General features: G+C 33.0%; 1 protein-coding gene across 1 annotated transcript in view; it reads right to left on the minus strand.

Moving 5' to 3' along the window:
• The window catches only part of KIFAP3 (kinesin-associated protein 3), a 141,028-nt gene that overhangs the window by 94,630 nt on the left and 31,168 nt on the right, over window positions 1-15,230 (minus strand). Inside the window, exons 6-9 of the mRNA XM_010836710.1 lie at window positions 12,078-12,177; window positions 10,687-10,811; window positions 8,745-8,843; window positions 3,619-3,797 (exon numbers count right to left, since the gene is read on the minus strand). Of these exons, the coding sequence (XP_010835012.1) occupies window positions 3,619-3,797; window positions 8,745-8,843; window positions 10,687-10,811; window positions 12,078-12,177 (503 nt within the window). The remainder of the gene's footprint in view (window positions 1-3,618; window positions 3,798-8,744; window positions 8,844-10,686; window positions 10,812-12,077; window positions 12,178-15,230) is intronic.

Raw genomic sequence — 15,230 nt, forward strand, 5'->3', positions numbered from 1 at the left:
AAACATGCATCAGCAAAAGCGTAGAAACAGATTAATGGAACAGAAAACAGTCTAAAAATAAAATCACACTTACATGGGGCAGTTGATTTTCAACAACAGTACAAAGGCATTTCAATAAGGTACAAAGGCAATTTAGTGGAGAAAGGCCAGTCTCTTCAACAAATGGTGCAAGGGCAATCAGAAACCCATATTCAAAACACGGATGTTGATACATGTGTAAAATTATATCATATGTAAAATTAATATACAAAATTAATTAATCATATGTAAGCACCGTATGTAAAATCAACTAAAAATCCATGGATCATAGACTAAAACAAAAGCAACACCACCAACACCACAAACTCTACAAAGCTTTTTGAAGAAAGTCCATGACCTTAAGTTAAGCAAAAATTTCTTAGATACAAATCCAAAATATAATCCATTGAAGTTTTTTTATATACTGGATTTCGTAACAATTAAAACCTTTGCTCCTCACAGGAAAATAAAAACATGAACCATAAAAGGGAGTAAATACTTGTAAAACATAATTGATAAAAGACTTATATTCAAAATACAAAAACAAGGCTCAAAAATTAATAAGAAGATAAGCAACCCAAGGAATATATATCCTCTCTCTTCTTAAATTCATATTCTAGAATGACTTAGTCCCTTTTAAGCATATTGTATTTATACTAAAAAAACTCAATTTAAATCATTAATTGAAAGACTTTTTATGCAAACTAAATTTCCTTTAAAATACATAACCCCAAAAAGCAAGGTCAATATTAGTTCATTTCAACAGTAAAATGAACACTTTATTTAGATAAATAATAAAATATCACAAACAAATCAGTTATCCCTCCCTTCCATTCTTTTTAAATAAAATTGCCACAAGGCTTCATCTGTTATTAATATACTAAATAATATTTTTCTTTCAAAAAAGCCACAGTACACACTGGTTGTTACAGCAAACTTAATAAAGTAACTTGGAGAGCTTTTTTTTTTTAAATTAATTAGTATTTCCATTGCACAGAATGAAATGTAAAATGTGCCAGGTAGGACAATCATGTAGTTAAACACTAGACACTATGTTGTTCTTAAATTCAAATTCTAGAATGACTTAGTCCCTTTTAAGCATATTGTATTTATATTAAAAATGAAAACTCATGTATACCTGTGGCAGATACATTTCGATGTTGGGCAAAACTAATACAATATTGTAAAGTTTAAAAATAAAATAAAATTAAAAAAAATGAAAACTCAATTTAAATCATTAATTGAAAGGTTTTTTATGCAAACTAAACACAGTCTTCTAATCATGTTTTTGATTGATAAAGCCCAATCCCCAAAGCTAAATTTAGTAATGCCCTCTCAATTTGATGCTTCTAAAATGAAATTTAGTTAATTAGTACTTTTATTAAAAGTTCTATGCAAAGTGACAGCTTATCAAACACTTATGAGCAAATTTATTTCAGCATTTAAGTAATTATTTTTCAGTTCTGAAAGCCAACATTTAAAAATTGCTTATACTTCATATCTTGCTAAAAATGTTATTTTAAAAAGCAACATAAAATGAATTTTGTCTTGGAGGCAGAGAGGAAGAGTAGGAAGCCAAATCCTGGAGATGTTTCCTTGAGCCTATTATTTAACCTCTCTAACTCTCTGCTACTTCATCTGTATAATTAAGAGTTAATCTACAAATGTAGACATAGATATTAGGTCTTGTTGAGCTCTAAGAATCCTGATTCTATATAATACCCTTAGGAAAAATGAATTCTTTTCCACAATGAAAGATGAAATGCACATCATGTACACTACAATTCCTGCCAATCAAACTATTCTTATGACTTTGGATGAATTACCTTTTCTGATCCTCAGTTTTGCCTCCCCAATAATTTGTGACATTTGATAAGATAATTTATATTGTAGCTTCTGAATCTATTATTTTACCAGAAAATAATTTTTCATTATGTTTCGGAGATCATCTTTTGACAGAATAAATACATAAGAAGAAGAGTATTATCTAAATACAAATATAAGCAATGCATAGTAGATACATACTTATGGCAAATCAATTTGAATTGTGCACACTTGTTAAAGGTGAACTTATTTCAAATACATAAATGGAAGAATATATTTCAACTTACAGCAAGGGGAAACAAATGCTTAGCCACACTCTAACTATACTCAGGAATATATATTAATATATCACCATGTCATATTCTTCTAGAATATAAGATCAATGAAAACAAAAACATGTTTTAGATTAATTTAAGTAAATTCAATCCTAAAACAGTATCAGACACAGTGATCTTCAACAATCATCAAAACTAATGATGAAAATGATGCATACTAAATATTTTTGGGTAAAATAAAATTTCATGTATTTCAAGTATCAGAATTCAAGGCATTTAATAAACCTAATTAATCAGTCTCAGGTGTTCAAAGAGCACACCATGTCATTCAATAAGCATAAGTTATTTCCTAGCTCATTAGATTTTAAAAGAAGGGAAAAATACAGGTAAAAATACTATATATTTAGACTATCTGAAGGAGAATCCATTTATACTGATAATACACAGTCACCTAATGACTTGTAATAGCATATAGTTATAAAATTTCCAATCAAGTTAAAGCCAATGACCCAAGAGTTTCACTCCTAGAAATCTATCCTAAGAAAACAAACAGAATATAGACAAAAATGCATGTATAACTGTGTCCACTGAAGTCTTATTTATAATAGCTAAAAGTATAGCAACTTCAGCATCTGAAGGCAAGGTATGGTTATTGTATGACCTCTTTAACATAACATCGTTCTTACAAAGACTCTTTAATGACATGGAAAAAAGCAGATAATTTTTATTCTGTCTTTATTTATTTACTTTTTTGTTGTGCTTTGTGGCATGTGGGATCTTAGGTTTCCCAACAAGGGACAGAACTGCACCCCTGCAGTGGAAGTGCAGAGTCCCAGCCACTGGACCACCAGAGAATTCCCTATTCCATCTTTACATATTTCTGTATTACATATACTTTTAAGCTGGAGAAATAATATATGATCACTTTGTACCATTTATCAAAAATAACTCCATCAATACAAGATGGCAAATGGGAACCTACTGTAGTGATACAAAAAGAAATGAAGATGGTACAAATAAAGAGGGCATTAACTAAAACAATGGGTCTGGGAACAGAATGAAAGGATAGCCTCAAGGGATCTATCAAGCAGAATCAACAGGCTGCAGCTACCAACTGGAACAATAAAGGAGGAGGAGGCTGGGCTAAACTATACTGCCACACACTAATACCAGAAATGCAGGAGAAAAAAGAGCTTAGGGGAAAATACTAGGGCCAGATGACTCTGAATCACAATCTAAAGTTAAAATTACTTTCTATATATAATGTTTAATATGGAAAGATTCATTCTGTATATTAGGAAAATATTTTATTCAGAAAATTTCAATTATCTGGATTATTAACTAATATGAAATATATTTTCTAATGAAGCAACTTAAGTGAATTACTGCTATTATAACTTTTTTATTCAGAATTATCTTAATCGGGGGATAATATGTATACTTTTTATCAAAATATTCTAACTTGAAAATGGTGAACATGGACTGTTTCAACATAAGTTACCATGTCATTTTTATTCTCCATAAAAATGCTGAGTTTCTTCAAAAATGACACAACTAGAATAAGCAGCTCAAAATTGTCCCGATCAAGAGCCTTCACCAGCATGTGAACTATGTTCTTGTTCCTCATCTTCAGCTCTGTACGTGTATCCTCAGCAAGATTCAGAAGCAAATAAAGGGCAACTGGAAAAATAAAATAAATGAGAGTTAAATAACTGGCACGTCGAATCAACAATTTAATAAATCATTTCTACTCACTAAAGTGACAGATGTAGTTCTAAGAAGATAATGTTATCTTTAAAATTTTAACTAGCTATTCATTAGAAAATTATTAACATTGATATATATGCTATAATAAATAAAGCATATATATAATAATATTTTTATGATGTTAAGAAAGACACAATAACCAAAATAAGACTATGATTCCTACCTTTTTCAAGATAAATGTTTCATGGTAATCAAATGTCAATTAAAGGTACATAATAGAAAATAATAAAACAGGAAAATAGAGAAAAATAATTTTATACATGTGGAAAACAAGGTAAAATTTCAACACACAAGGGCTGCTGTGTTAAAAAAATGTACAGTATAGCCAGAGCTGAATTTAAGGATGTAAATGCTAAGTCGCTTCAGTCATGTCCAACTCTGTGACCCTATGGACTGTAGTCTGCCAGGTTCCTCTGTCCATGGGATTCTTTAGGCAAGAATACTGGAGTGGGTTGTCATGCCCTCCTCCAGGGAATCTTCCCAACCCAAGGACTGAACTAGCCTCTCTTACATGTCCTGCATTGGCAGGTGGGTTCCTTATCACTAGTGCCACCTGGAGAGCCTGAATTTAAGGATCTTACACCTATTTTTCATATTCATATGGGTCTTGCCCCAGTAGTATGGAATAATTAGTTTTAGACTAAATGCTGCTCATGTCCAAACTAACAAATCTTAAGAGCAAGATCAAAAAGGATTAAACTGTTTCCAAGTAATCTAATTATGCCTCAAAATAAAGCTCACAAATATTTATAGGAATAAAATAATATTCATCACCTAACAATGAAAATTTCACATAGTCCCGCCTCCAATCAAAGATTATTAACCATTCAAAAAAAGCAGGAGGGACTTCCCTGGTGGTCCAATGGCTAAGATTTGGAGCTCCGGTTCAATCCCTGGTCAGGGACATAGATCCTGAATGCCCCAACTATCATGTGAATCACAGCTAAGACCCAGCACAGTCAAATTAATTAATTACCTAATTACTTTTTAAAAAGCAAGAAAACACAATATATAAGGGGAAGAAAAATCATCCAGTTGAAAGTATCCCAGAACTGACACCACAGTTAGAATGATGGAACAGGAATATTAAAAGTCATATAACTGTATTTCAAATGTTCTAAAAGTTAAGTAGAGACATGGAAGATATACATAAAGTTAAATCAAATGTCTAGCAATGAAAACTGCAATACCTGAGATTTGTATACTAAATTGAATTAATGGTAGTTTAGAGACTGGAGAAGAAAAGATTACTGAAATTAAAGACAAAACTAAAAACTATTCAAAATTAAACACACAAAGAAAAACAACAGCAAAAATGTAAAGGTATCAGTGAACTATGGAACCAACTTCAAGTGACCTAATATAACTGTAATTGGAGTCCCTGATTAAATAATAATTGGTAATTTTTCAAATTTGATAAAAAATATAAATCCACATTCCCAATAAGGTCAGTGAAATCTAAGAATAAGAAACATGAAGAAAGCTACATCAAAGTGAAAGTGAAACTCACTCAGTCATGTCTGAGTGTGTCTTTGCGGCCCCATAGACTATGCAGTCCATGGAATTCTCCAGGCCAGAATACTGCAAGCGGGTAGCCTTTCTCTTCTCCAGGGGATCTTCCCAACCCAGGGATTGAACCCAGGTCTCCCACATTGCATGTGGATTCTTTACCAACTGAGCTATGAGGGAAGCCCAGCTACAATATAATTAAATTAGTCAATATAATTAAACTAGTCAAAACAAAAAAATGGCAAAAAGTATGTATGTGAATGCTCAGTTGCTGAGTTGTGTCTGACTCTTTGGCATTCCCCGGGCAAGAATCCTGGAGTGGGTTGCCATTTCCTTCTCCAGGGGATCTTTCAGACCCAGGAAGTGAACCTACTTCTCTTGCATCTCTTGCATTGGCAGGTGGATTCTTTACCACTGAGCCACTTACATACCTATCAATAATTACTTTAAGTGCAAATGGACGAAAAGCTCCAATCAAGACATGCAGTGGCTGACTGGATACAAAAACAAGACCTATACATATGCTGCCTACAAGAGAATCAGTTCAGATCTAAAGCCACAAACTGACTGAAAGTGAGAGGATGGAAAAAGCTATTCCATGAAAATGCTAACAAAAAGAAAAATGGAGGAGCAACACTTATATCAGATAAATATACTTTAAGCCAAAGACTATAACTAGAAACAAAGGAGGACATGACATAATGATACACGGATCACTCCAACAATAAAATACAATTTTAAACACATATGCATATGGAAACACAAAGACCACAAACAGTCAAAACAATCTTGACAAAGCACAAAGTTGGAGACATTCCACTCTCTGATTCCAAACTATACTACAAAGTTACAGTAATCAGAACAGTATGGTATAGTACAAAAAATGGACACACAGATCAATGGAACAGAACACAGAGTGCAAGAATAATTGTCCATCTATGACAATGAAGGCAAGAATATACAAGTGCTAAAGATGGCTTTTTCAATAAATAGTATTAGGAAAACTAGACAACTACATGTAAAAGAATCAAACTGGACTACTTTTTCACACCATATACATAAACTCAAAATAGCTTAAAGGCTTAAATATAAGACATGAAACCATAAAACTCCTAGAAGAAAACAAAGGCAAGATGCTCTATAACATCAACCTTAACAATAATTTTTTGAATATGTCTCTTCAGGCAAGGGAAACAAAAGTAAAAACAAACAAATTTGAATACATCAAATTAAAAAGCTTTTACACACCATTGGATACTATTAACAAAATGAAAAGGCTGACTACTGAATGAGAGAAAATATTTGCAAATGACATATCTGATAAGAGGTTAATATCCAAAACATATAAAGAACTCACACAGCTAAATATAAAAAAATCAAGCTCAATTAAAAAATGGGCAGAGGATCTGAATAGAAAATTTTCCAAAAAACACATACAGATGGCCAACAGACACATGAAAAATGCTCAACATCACTAATCATCAAGCAAATTAAATCAATACTACACTGAGATAACACCTCACACCTGTCAGAATGGCTATTATCAAAAAGACAACAGATAAATGCTGGCAAGATGTGGACAAAAGTGAACCCTTGGTGTACTGCTGAAAGGAATATAAATTGGGTTCAGTCACTCTGGAAAACAATATGGTGTTCATCAAAAAGTTAAAAATAGACCTACAATATGATCCAGCAATCCTACTTCTGGGTATACATCCAAAGGAAATAAAACCATGATCTCAAAGACAGATTTGCACTTCATGTGTACTTCAGCATTATTCCTAACAGTTGAAATATGGAAGCGACCCTAGTGTCTATAGATAGATGAATGGATAGAGAAGATGAGAAATACACATTTATATAAAATATAATATATGCTTTTGAACTGTGCTGTTGGAGAAGACTTTTGAGAGTTCTCTGGACTGCAAGGAGTTCAAACCAGTCAATCCTAAAGGAAATCAGCCTGAATATTCATTGGAAGGACTGATGCTGAAGCTGAAACTCCAACACTTTGGCCACCTGATGCAAAGAGCTGACTCCTTGGAAAAGATGCTGATGCTGGGAAAGACTGAAGGCAGGAGGAGAAGGGGACGACAGAGGATGGGACGGCTGTATGGCATCATCAACTTGATGAACATTGAGTCTGAGCAAACTCAGCGAGTTGGTGATGGACAGGGAAGCCTGGCGTGCCGCAGTCCATGGGGTCGCAGAGAGTCAGACACGACTGAGCGACTGAACTGAACTGATAATATATACGAAATATATACTATTATTTATTTACATATGTTATACGTAACATATATATACAGAATAGGATATTATTTGTTAATAAAAAGGGATGATATTCTGATTATTTGAGTCAACAAAGATGGATCTTGAGGGCATCTTGCTAAGGAAAATAAGTCAGACAGAGGAAGACAAACACTGTAGGTTCTCACTTATATGCTTTTACATGGAATGTAAAAACTTTGACTTCACAAAAACAAGTAAACTGATGGTTACCAGAAGCTGTATTGTGGGAGAAATGGGGAGATGGTATTCAAAGAATACAAACTTTCAATTATAAGATGAATAAGTTCTGGGATCTAATATACAGCATGGTGACAGGTGAAGATACTGTATTGTATACTTGAATGGTGCTATGACAGTAGATGTTAACTGTTCTCACCAGAACAACAACAGAATGGTAATTATGTGAGATGAAGGATTTGTTAAGCAATCTTATGTGGTGAACATTTTGGTATATATACTTGTATCAAACCATTACACTGCATATCTTAAACTTATACAATGTTTGTTATATGTCAAGTATATCTCAATAAAAACTGAGTGAAAAATCAATAGTCAGCTACAAAGCAGTAATTTCTTATAAATGATATAAGATTTTGCATCTTATCAATGGCTGAGAAATCATATTGTTAAACTGTTAAACCTCTCAACAAACCCTAGAAAGATGAGACTATTTTTTATTAAAGAGATATATCTTGAAAAGTTTTACACCAGTTTCCTAAGAAAGCAACAAAATTGTCACCATATAAGAAACATATGGTAGGGTTTGAGAAACAAGATTCTTATTACTGAAAAGGCCACATATTGGATTAAAAACCCTTTATGATTAAAACAATTTCAAGAATGTAATTTATAGATTTAAGAACTGAATGGGGCCTTTCGGTGGAAAGATAGCAGAGTGAAATTTAAAACATTAATATCAATGCTAAAGACAAGATTTTGTAGCACATTAAGATTCACTGAATTTTCAATTATTCTGACATTAGCTTTATTCATCTGACAAACATAAACTAAATGTACAGTAAGCACTCTGTTGCATTCTCATTGCTTAGGTATTCATACCTCGTAACAGCTGTTCCTGTTTTACCACAAGCCCCTGGTATTTTTTAAATGTTTTTTCATAATCTTTTCTCAAGGTTTGGTTTTCAGGGTCTTCATCAAGTAAACAAGTTAAGGATCATCCATATTCAATGAAGCAAAGTAAACCTACTGAAAAACACTATGAAAAACTATTAAATTTTATGTGCAATTTTATCCAGTTATTTTCTGCAACCAAGAGTTTAATTAAAATATTCTTCTCTGCACAATAATTGTGTTAGAATAGAACTTCTTAACCTAGGGTTCAAGGATGTGCTTGCAGACCTTGGGTAAACACATGTTTAGGCTTTGCCAAATACATAAATCCTCAAAAACTGTATGCATTTTACAAATATGCACAAGTCTCCAACTTTCACCAGATTAAAAACTGGGTCCATGAACCAAAAAGGTTACAGCCTTAAAGAATGGTTTATTTGATAAGGATAGTGAATTCTACTTCAGACAGATGTCTAGTATACTCAAAGGATATTGATTAGATCTAAAGCTTGTTAGCATCCTCTTCAGACTACATACAAAAATAAAATATCCCAAAGCGAGAGAAAAACATTTTAAAATTATATCTTATAACCCCAAATAGTCCCCTGCACATCTGCAGAGATAACCAATTACTGCAGTATGACTTCAGGATCCCCAAGCATTCAAAAACATACCCTTTGTTGAATGCTACTTGCATGACAACACAGTTTCCCCCTCAATTTTTGGAAATTTTAGGTACATTCAGTAAACTTGGGACTCAAGAAATTACCTATGGCCTCTAGGATTATTAAATTATCCACATGGGTTAAGTCAATACCAATCTAGATGTCAGAAACTTAGAGCACACACAGAAAATTTCTAAACCTGTGCAGATCCTAATTAAGAAAAGTCAAATCTCTGTGTGTGTGTGTGTGTGTGAGGGTGTATTTTTATAGTGACTTGGGGATCCCACCAAGGGGAGGTAAAAACATGGGATATTGGGCACAACAGAAACAATATTTTTATTTTTTAAAAGAGATCAATAAATTTGGGGTTCCAAAGAAACTGACTAATACAGCTTGTTCATCTGCAAAACATATCATATGAAGACAGATATGAGTAAGTCCGGGCCTTCAATTAAAAATTACAGTTGTAAAAAAAAAAAAAGAATTACAGTTGTAGGGGAAATATGATCAGTATCTTTAAATATAAGGAATGGGATATTAAAGAGAATATCCTTATTCTATATTGCTTCAGTATGCAAGACTAGAATCAAAGAATAGAAGCTATTGGGAAGTAGACTTTGGTACACTAGGCAAAAGAGCATTATAATGAGTAGAATGCCAAAACACAGAATGAGTTAAAGAATAAGCAGTGACATGTTAAAGAAGAGACTAACAATCCATTGGTAAGGAAGTTGCAGAAAAGATTCTTGGACTGAATTATAGGTTAAAACTGATAATTTTTCAAGGTTCCTTTCATGGGTTCTATGATTCTACAGGCATCTCAAATCTGTATGTATTTTTAAAAATAGTTTTTGCACTTAATTAGAAAAAATAGAATTTAAAACTATGTTCTTCACCAAAGTCACACTCATTCCAATCAAAGTCACCTTATTTCACAGAGAGAACTACATAGGCCAACAGTGGTGAGCCAGACTTCAGCTTACTAAATGGTCTTAGGGGACATAATAGCACAGCCACTTAGAAACTCACAAATTCAGTTATCCAGGACAACTATTATTTATTCCTCTAGCTTATCACCTAATCAAAGTTGTAAAAAAGATCAAAACTATATGTGAAAATATATTCATTCTGTTAATTTTAATCTTCATCTTAACCTTCAATACACTATTGCATTTTTCCAAGTAATGTGAGTGACAAAACAAAATCCCCTCTATTCAAAGCTCACAAGCAACAGCAGTGGGGTGAAATGTTGCTTCAAAGGATATCAGCTTTCTTCTTCTTAGAAAGTTCTTCTTGCCAAAGCTCATGTCTTTTTAATTCATGATCAATGATATTCATACACAGAGCTCCAATTTTATAGTGAGTGATAAGTCCATGAAACTGAGAAAAGCTTTAAAGAAGAGTTTTTAGTATGTATTTAAAGGAATACATTTTGAGGCTTCAGGAAATCTGTTTTGGATGAACACTGGTACAAACAATGTAAAATAGACTTTACATACATATTTTAATAAATGAACATACTCAGAGTATACTAGGAAGACTCAAAATTGTGAGATTACTTTAAATGTATTTTAAAATACAATCTTTACTTGAAATGAAATTATTTTTAAGTTAAAAATTGAACAAAATGCATTTTTGCAACTAACCACCATTTTAAATATTTAGATATCCTCAAAATAAAATTTCAGACTACCACTGAACAAAACTAATAATATAACAGTACTATTATTGATGCCAGGAAATAAACTAGTTAAGTATTAACAATCAGGTTTTATATGTTTCCTAGGCACTTTACTCATCCAAGTACTTATTCAGTAAATACTTATTTGCTAATGCTGGCACATTTTTAGAACAGAGGCAAAAAATTCCCTAGAATTTCTGAAAAGTCAGAAACTTTTCACATTGCCTCAATAAGCATCCTTCTAAAGAATAAATGTCTATAAATGATATACATGAATACATAACAGGAACGCATCTGCAAACATATACAGTGGATATACACAAGCACAGCTGACCCTTGAATCATGCAGTGACTGGGGTGGTCAACTCTCTGCGTTATCAAAAATGTACATATAACTTATAGTGGGTTCTCCATATTGGTGGTTCTGCACAAATTCAACTAGTACCTTCATATAGTATGGTGGTACGTATTTAGTGAAAAAAACTACATACAAGTGGACCTGTGCAGTTCAACCCCATGTTGTTCAAGGGTCAACTGTATATAAAACAATAACACTTACTTGCACTTACTCTAGGTCAAGCTTTTTTCTAATATCTATCTGAAAAGGCTGCTACTATTACTTTCCAAAATTAGATGTGGAAACTGAGCATAGAAAGGTTAAGTAATCTAACCAAGACCACACAGCTAAAAACAGCAGGATTTGGATTCAAATTCAGAGAGTCTATTTCCAAAGCCCATAACTCTTAAACTTTATACCATTGTATTATCCTACTGCACATGCACATGCTTGGTGAATGCAGACCGAAAGAAAGACAGAACAACAAAGGGGACAGAGAATGGAAAATAGTTGAGAGGCAGAGCACTGTTAGACACATACAGAGACCGAGAAAACTAGTGATCTACTATTTAAAGCAATGACACAGACAGAGAGAGAAAGATATATCAGAACTTTTATTTCCTAATTTTTACACTTACCTGGAAAAGCAAAAGAAGATGTATATTATGTTTGTAGCTAACTCAACACTTTGTTTCCAGTCTTCCCTCAGGACTCTTGCTAATGCACCAAGGGCAGTATCTAAAGAAAAAGGGGACGTACAAAAATGATCACTCAGAATCAACTCTGATAGAAAGGGTAATTGGTTTTAAATGTCTACTTATCAATAAATTACAAAGCTAAGATAGAACTGGGACAAAAAGTAGGATGCTTCTTTCCAACACAGAAAGCTATTTTAAAAATTTAAATACTAAAACTCACAACATGCAACTTTAAGTCTATTATCATAAACAGAAAAATAAAATATAATTTAAACAAAGTAACAAAATAAGAGTACTATGAATGACAAGAAATAATGAAGAGAACCATTTATTTCTTAATTTTCATTTCTATTTGCAACTGCAGTGCCAGGTTTTTAAAATCTGATTTAATGTGTTTGTAAGAAAAAGAAAACTAGCTTAAGTCTAAAAAAAAATGAGCAGTTTATAGCGAGATAGCACTAGCTTCACTGAAGCAAATTAATAATCAAACAAAACTTATAAACTGAAAAATAAGTCTAATATTTTAATGTCATGTTAAGCTAATGCTAACAGGCATAAATAGAGCAAAAAAATCTTCCCCAAAACTTCAGGCTAGACTGATAAACATCCCTGTTAGGCCTTTCGCTTTAAAATGGTAAATTAATGAATTGATTAATGAGAATTACTATACATTAAGTAAACATACAGTAATGCGACTACTTTCAAATTAGTATTGTTCATGACTGACTTAAAATCATTAAAAATTGAAACATCTGTGTCTTATATAGAGATCATAATTCAACTTTCTATAACAGGCATGCAGGATATATTGTGAACTGTATTATCAGTATTTATTATGCTGATAAAAGTAGTTTATTTGAGCTTTCTGGCCATTCACATTATGGAACAACAAGAATTCACTATATATTGTAATCCATTTAGTGAGGATTTTTTCTGCAAATTGAAAAATATCCTATAATAACATTTCATGGTATTATTCATATTCATACTCATATTTATATTCATATACCAGAGCACTGGTATAATACAGGCCTTGAACAAAATTATTCTGAAGTCAAATAAATAGATAATATGTAAAAGCTTTAAAAAGTCTTAATAAAGACCTGGTTTAGCTTTGTTTAATCATGTATTACCAAAGGCATTTCATCATTATTAATCCAGAGGATTCAGTACTTCTTAGAATATACTTTGGAAAATGATGTGCTATAATGTCATGAATTTAACATTTTTATTTACTGAGGAATAGAAAAATGTCTAAAAAAACCTACAGCTATGGGAATTATTTACAGGTAATGAAGAAATAAACCAGAAGAAAATAGAAAGCTTACAAAATATCAAAATTAACCCCAAATTAATTTATAAGTTGAATGTAATCATAATTAAAATTTCATTATGATTTTCTTAGAGAATACAATAAAGTGATCACTAAATAATATATAATAAAATGTGTAAGACCAGCAACAACACTTTCAAAAAAAAAATTAACACACTGAAACATGTCTCCTACTTATTCTAAAACTCTAGTCAAAGTACAAAATAAAACATACCAAAAATAGAATGATATTGGAATGGAAATGATCAAATAGATAATAGAAAAGAAAATAGAGCATCAAAACACACCTATGAATATATCAGAGCAGTACCTGGCACAGAATAAGCTTTCAAGAAGTATCTACTGAATAAAAGAATGGCCAGCCTATATTAATAATAGAAAAGGCATTCCAAATCTTTGGGAAAAGAAGGAGTATTCAATAAGTACATTGGAATAACTGGCTATAAAACATGGAAAAAAAATAAAATTACACCTCTACCGCTCACTTTCAACAAAAATGAATTCCAGGGCCAAGCACTTCTGGAACAGTAGACTAAGGACCTCCAAAAATCCACTTTAAGCAAATATAATACTGGTAAAACTTTTCAAAATCAACTTTTTTTAGATCTGGAAATCAAGTAGTTTTGTGACAATTCGAGAAGAATTTATCTGAGAAATAGGCTGACTTGGTAAAAACAGTGAACTCTGTGGCATTTCAACTTGCCCTAATTCCATCCCCTCCATGCAACTTTGTGGAAACTTTGAAAACCAAGAGCATCGTATTTGTGAAAAACAGTAGGCCAGTAGCAACTGGAGGAGAGAGAACAGTGTGGTCCTCCCCCAAGTCACACTCCGGTGAATTATCAATACCTGATACATCAGGACGCTTGCTGAAAAGCTCCATTTCTATGGGTTGGCTTTATTTAACCTGACTCAGAGATTGCTCTTACAAACAACCTTAGTACCAGGGCATTTGCTGAAAACTACTAGTAGCAACATTACAGCTACGTGCAGCAGCCTAGCCAATTGGAATTAACAAGAGGCTGACCAAAACACTTAGAAAAGAAAAACTGGGAAATAAGATACTCACAGGTCTTTGAAAGCCTCCAACATACTCCTGGCACTCTAGAAGGTCAGGCATATGTGCAGGAATGGCCTCATGTCAGGGAAAGCCCTAAAAAAGCCTAATCTCTCATCTCTACCCAACCTTGACACAATATTCAAGCAGCAATTAAAGGCTAAGGTTTGTAAACTACTTGCTTGAGAGCTGAAGACATCCTCCTGCCCATACGTTCATACCCAGAGCCCTTCACCAAAGGTTAGGACACTAGGTTCCAGGCATTTAAATAAATCTTTATCAAATCATTATTCTGAAAGAGATGGGAATACCAGACCACCTGACCTGCCTCTTAAGAAATTTGTATGCAGGTCAGGAAGCAACAGTTAGAATTGGACATGGAACACAGACTGGTTCCAAATAGGAAAAGGAGTACGTCAAGGCTGTGTATTATCACCCTGCTTATTTAACTTCTATGCAGAGTACCTCATGAGAAACGCTGGGCTGGAAGAAGCACAAGCTGGAATCAAGATTGCTGGGAGAAATATCAATAACTACAGATATGCAGATGACACCACCCTTATGGCAGAAAGTGAAGAGGAACTCAAAAGCCTCTTGATGAAAGTGGAGAGTGAAAAAGTTGGCTTAAAGCTCAACATTCAGAAAATGAAGATCATGGCATCTGGTCCCATCACTTCATGGGAAATAGATGGGGAAAGAGTGG

The sequence above is a fragment of the Bison bison genome, unplaced genomic scaffold (genome assembly GCF_000754665.1).
Source record: "Bison bison bison isolate TAMUID 2011002044 unplaced genomic scaffold, Bison_UMD1.0 scf7180017864064, whole genome shotgun sequence".
In the NCBI taxonomy this organism is placed as follows: Eukaryota; Metazoa; Chordata; class Mammalia; order Artiodactyla; family Bovidae; genus Bison; species Bison bison.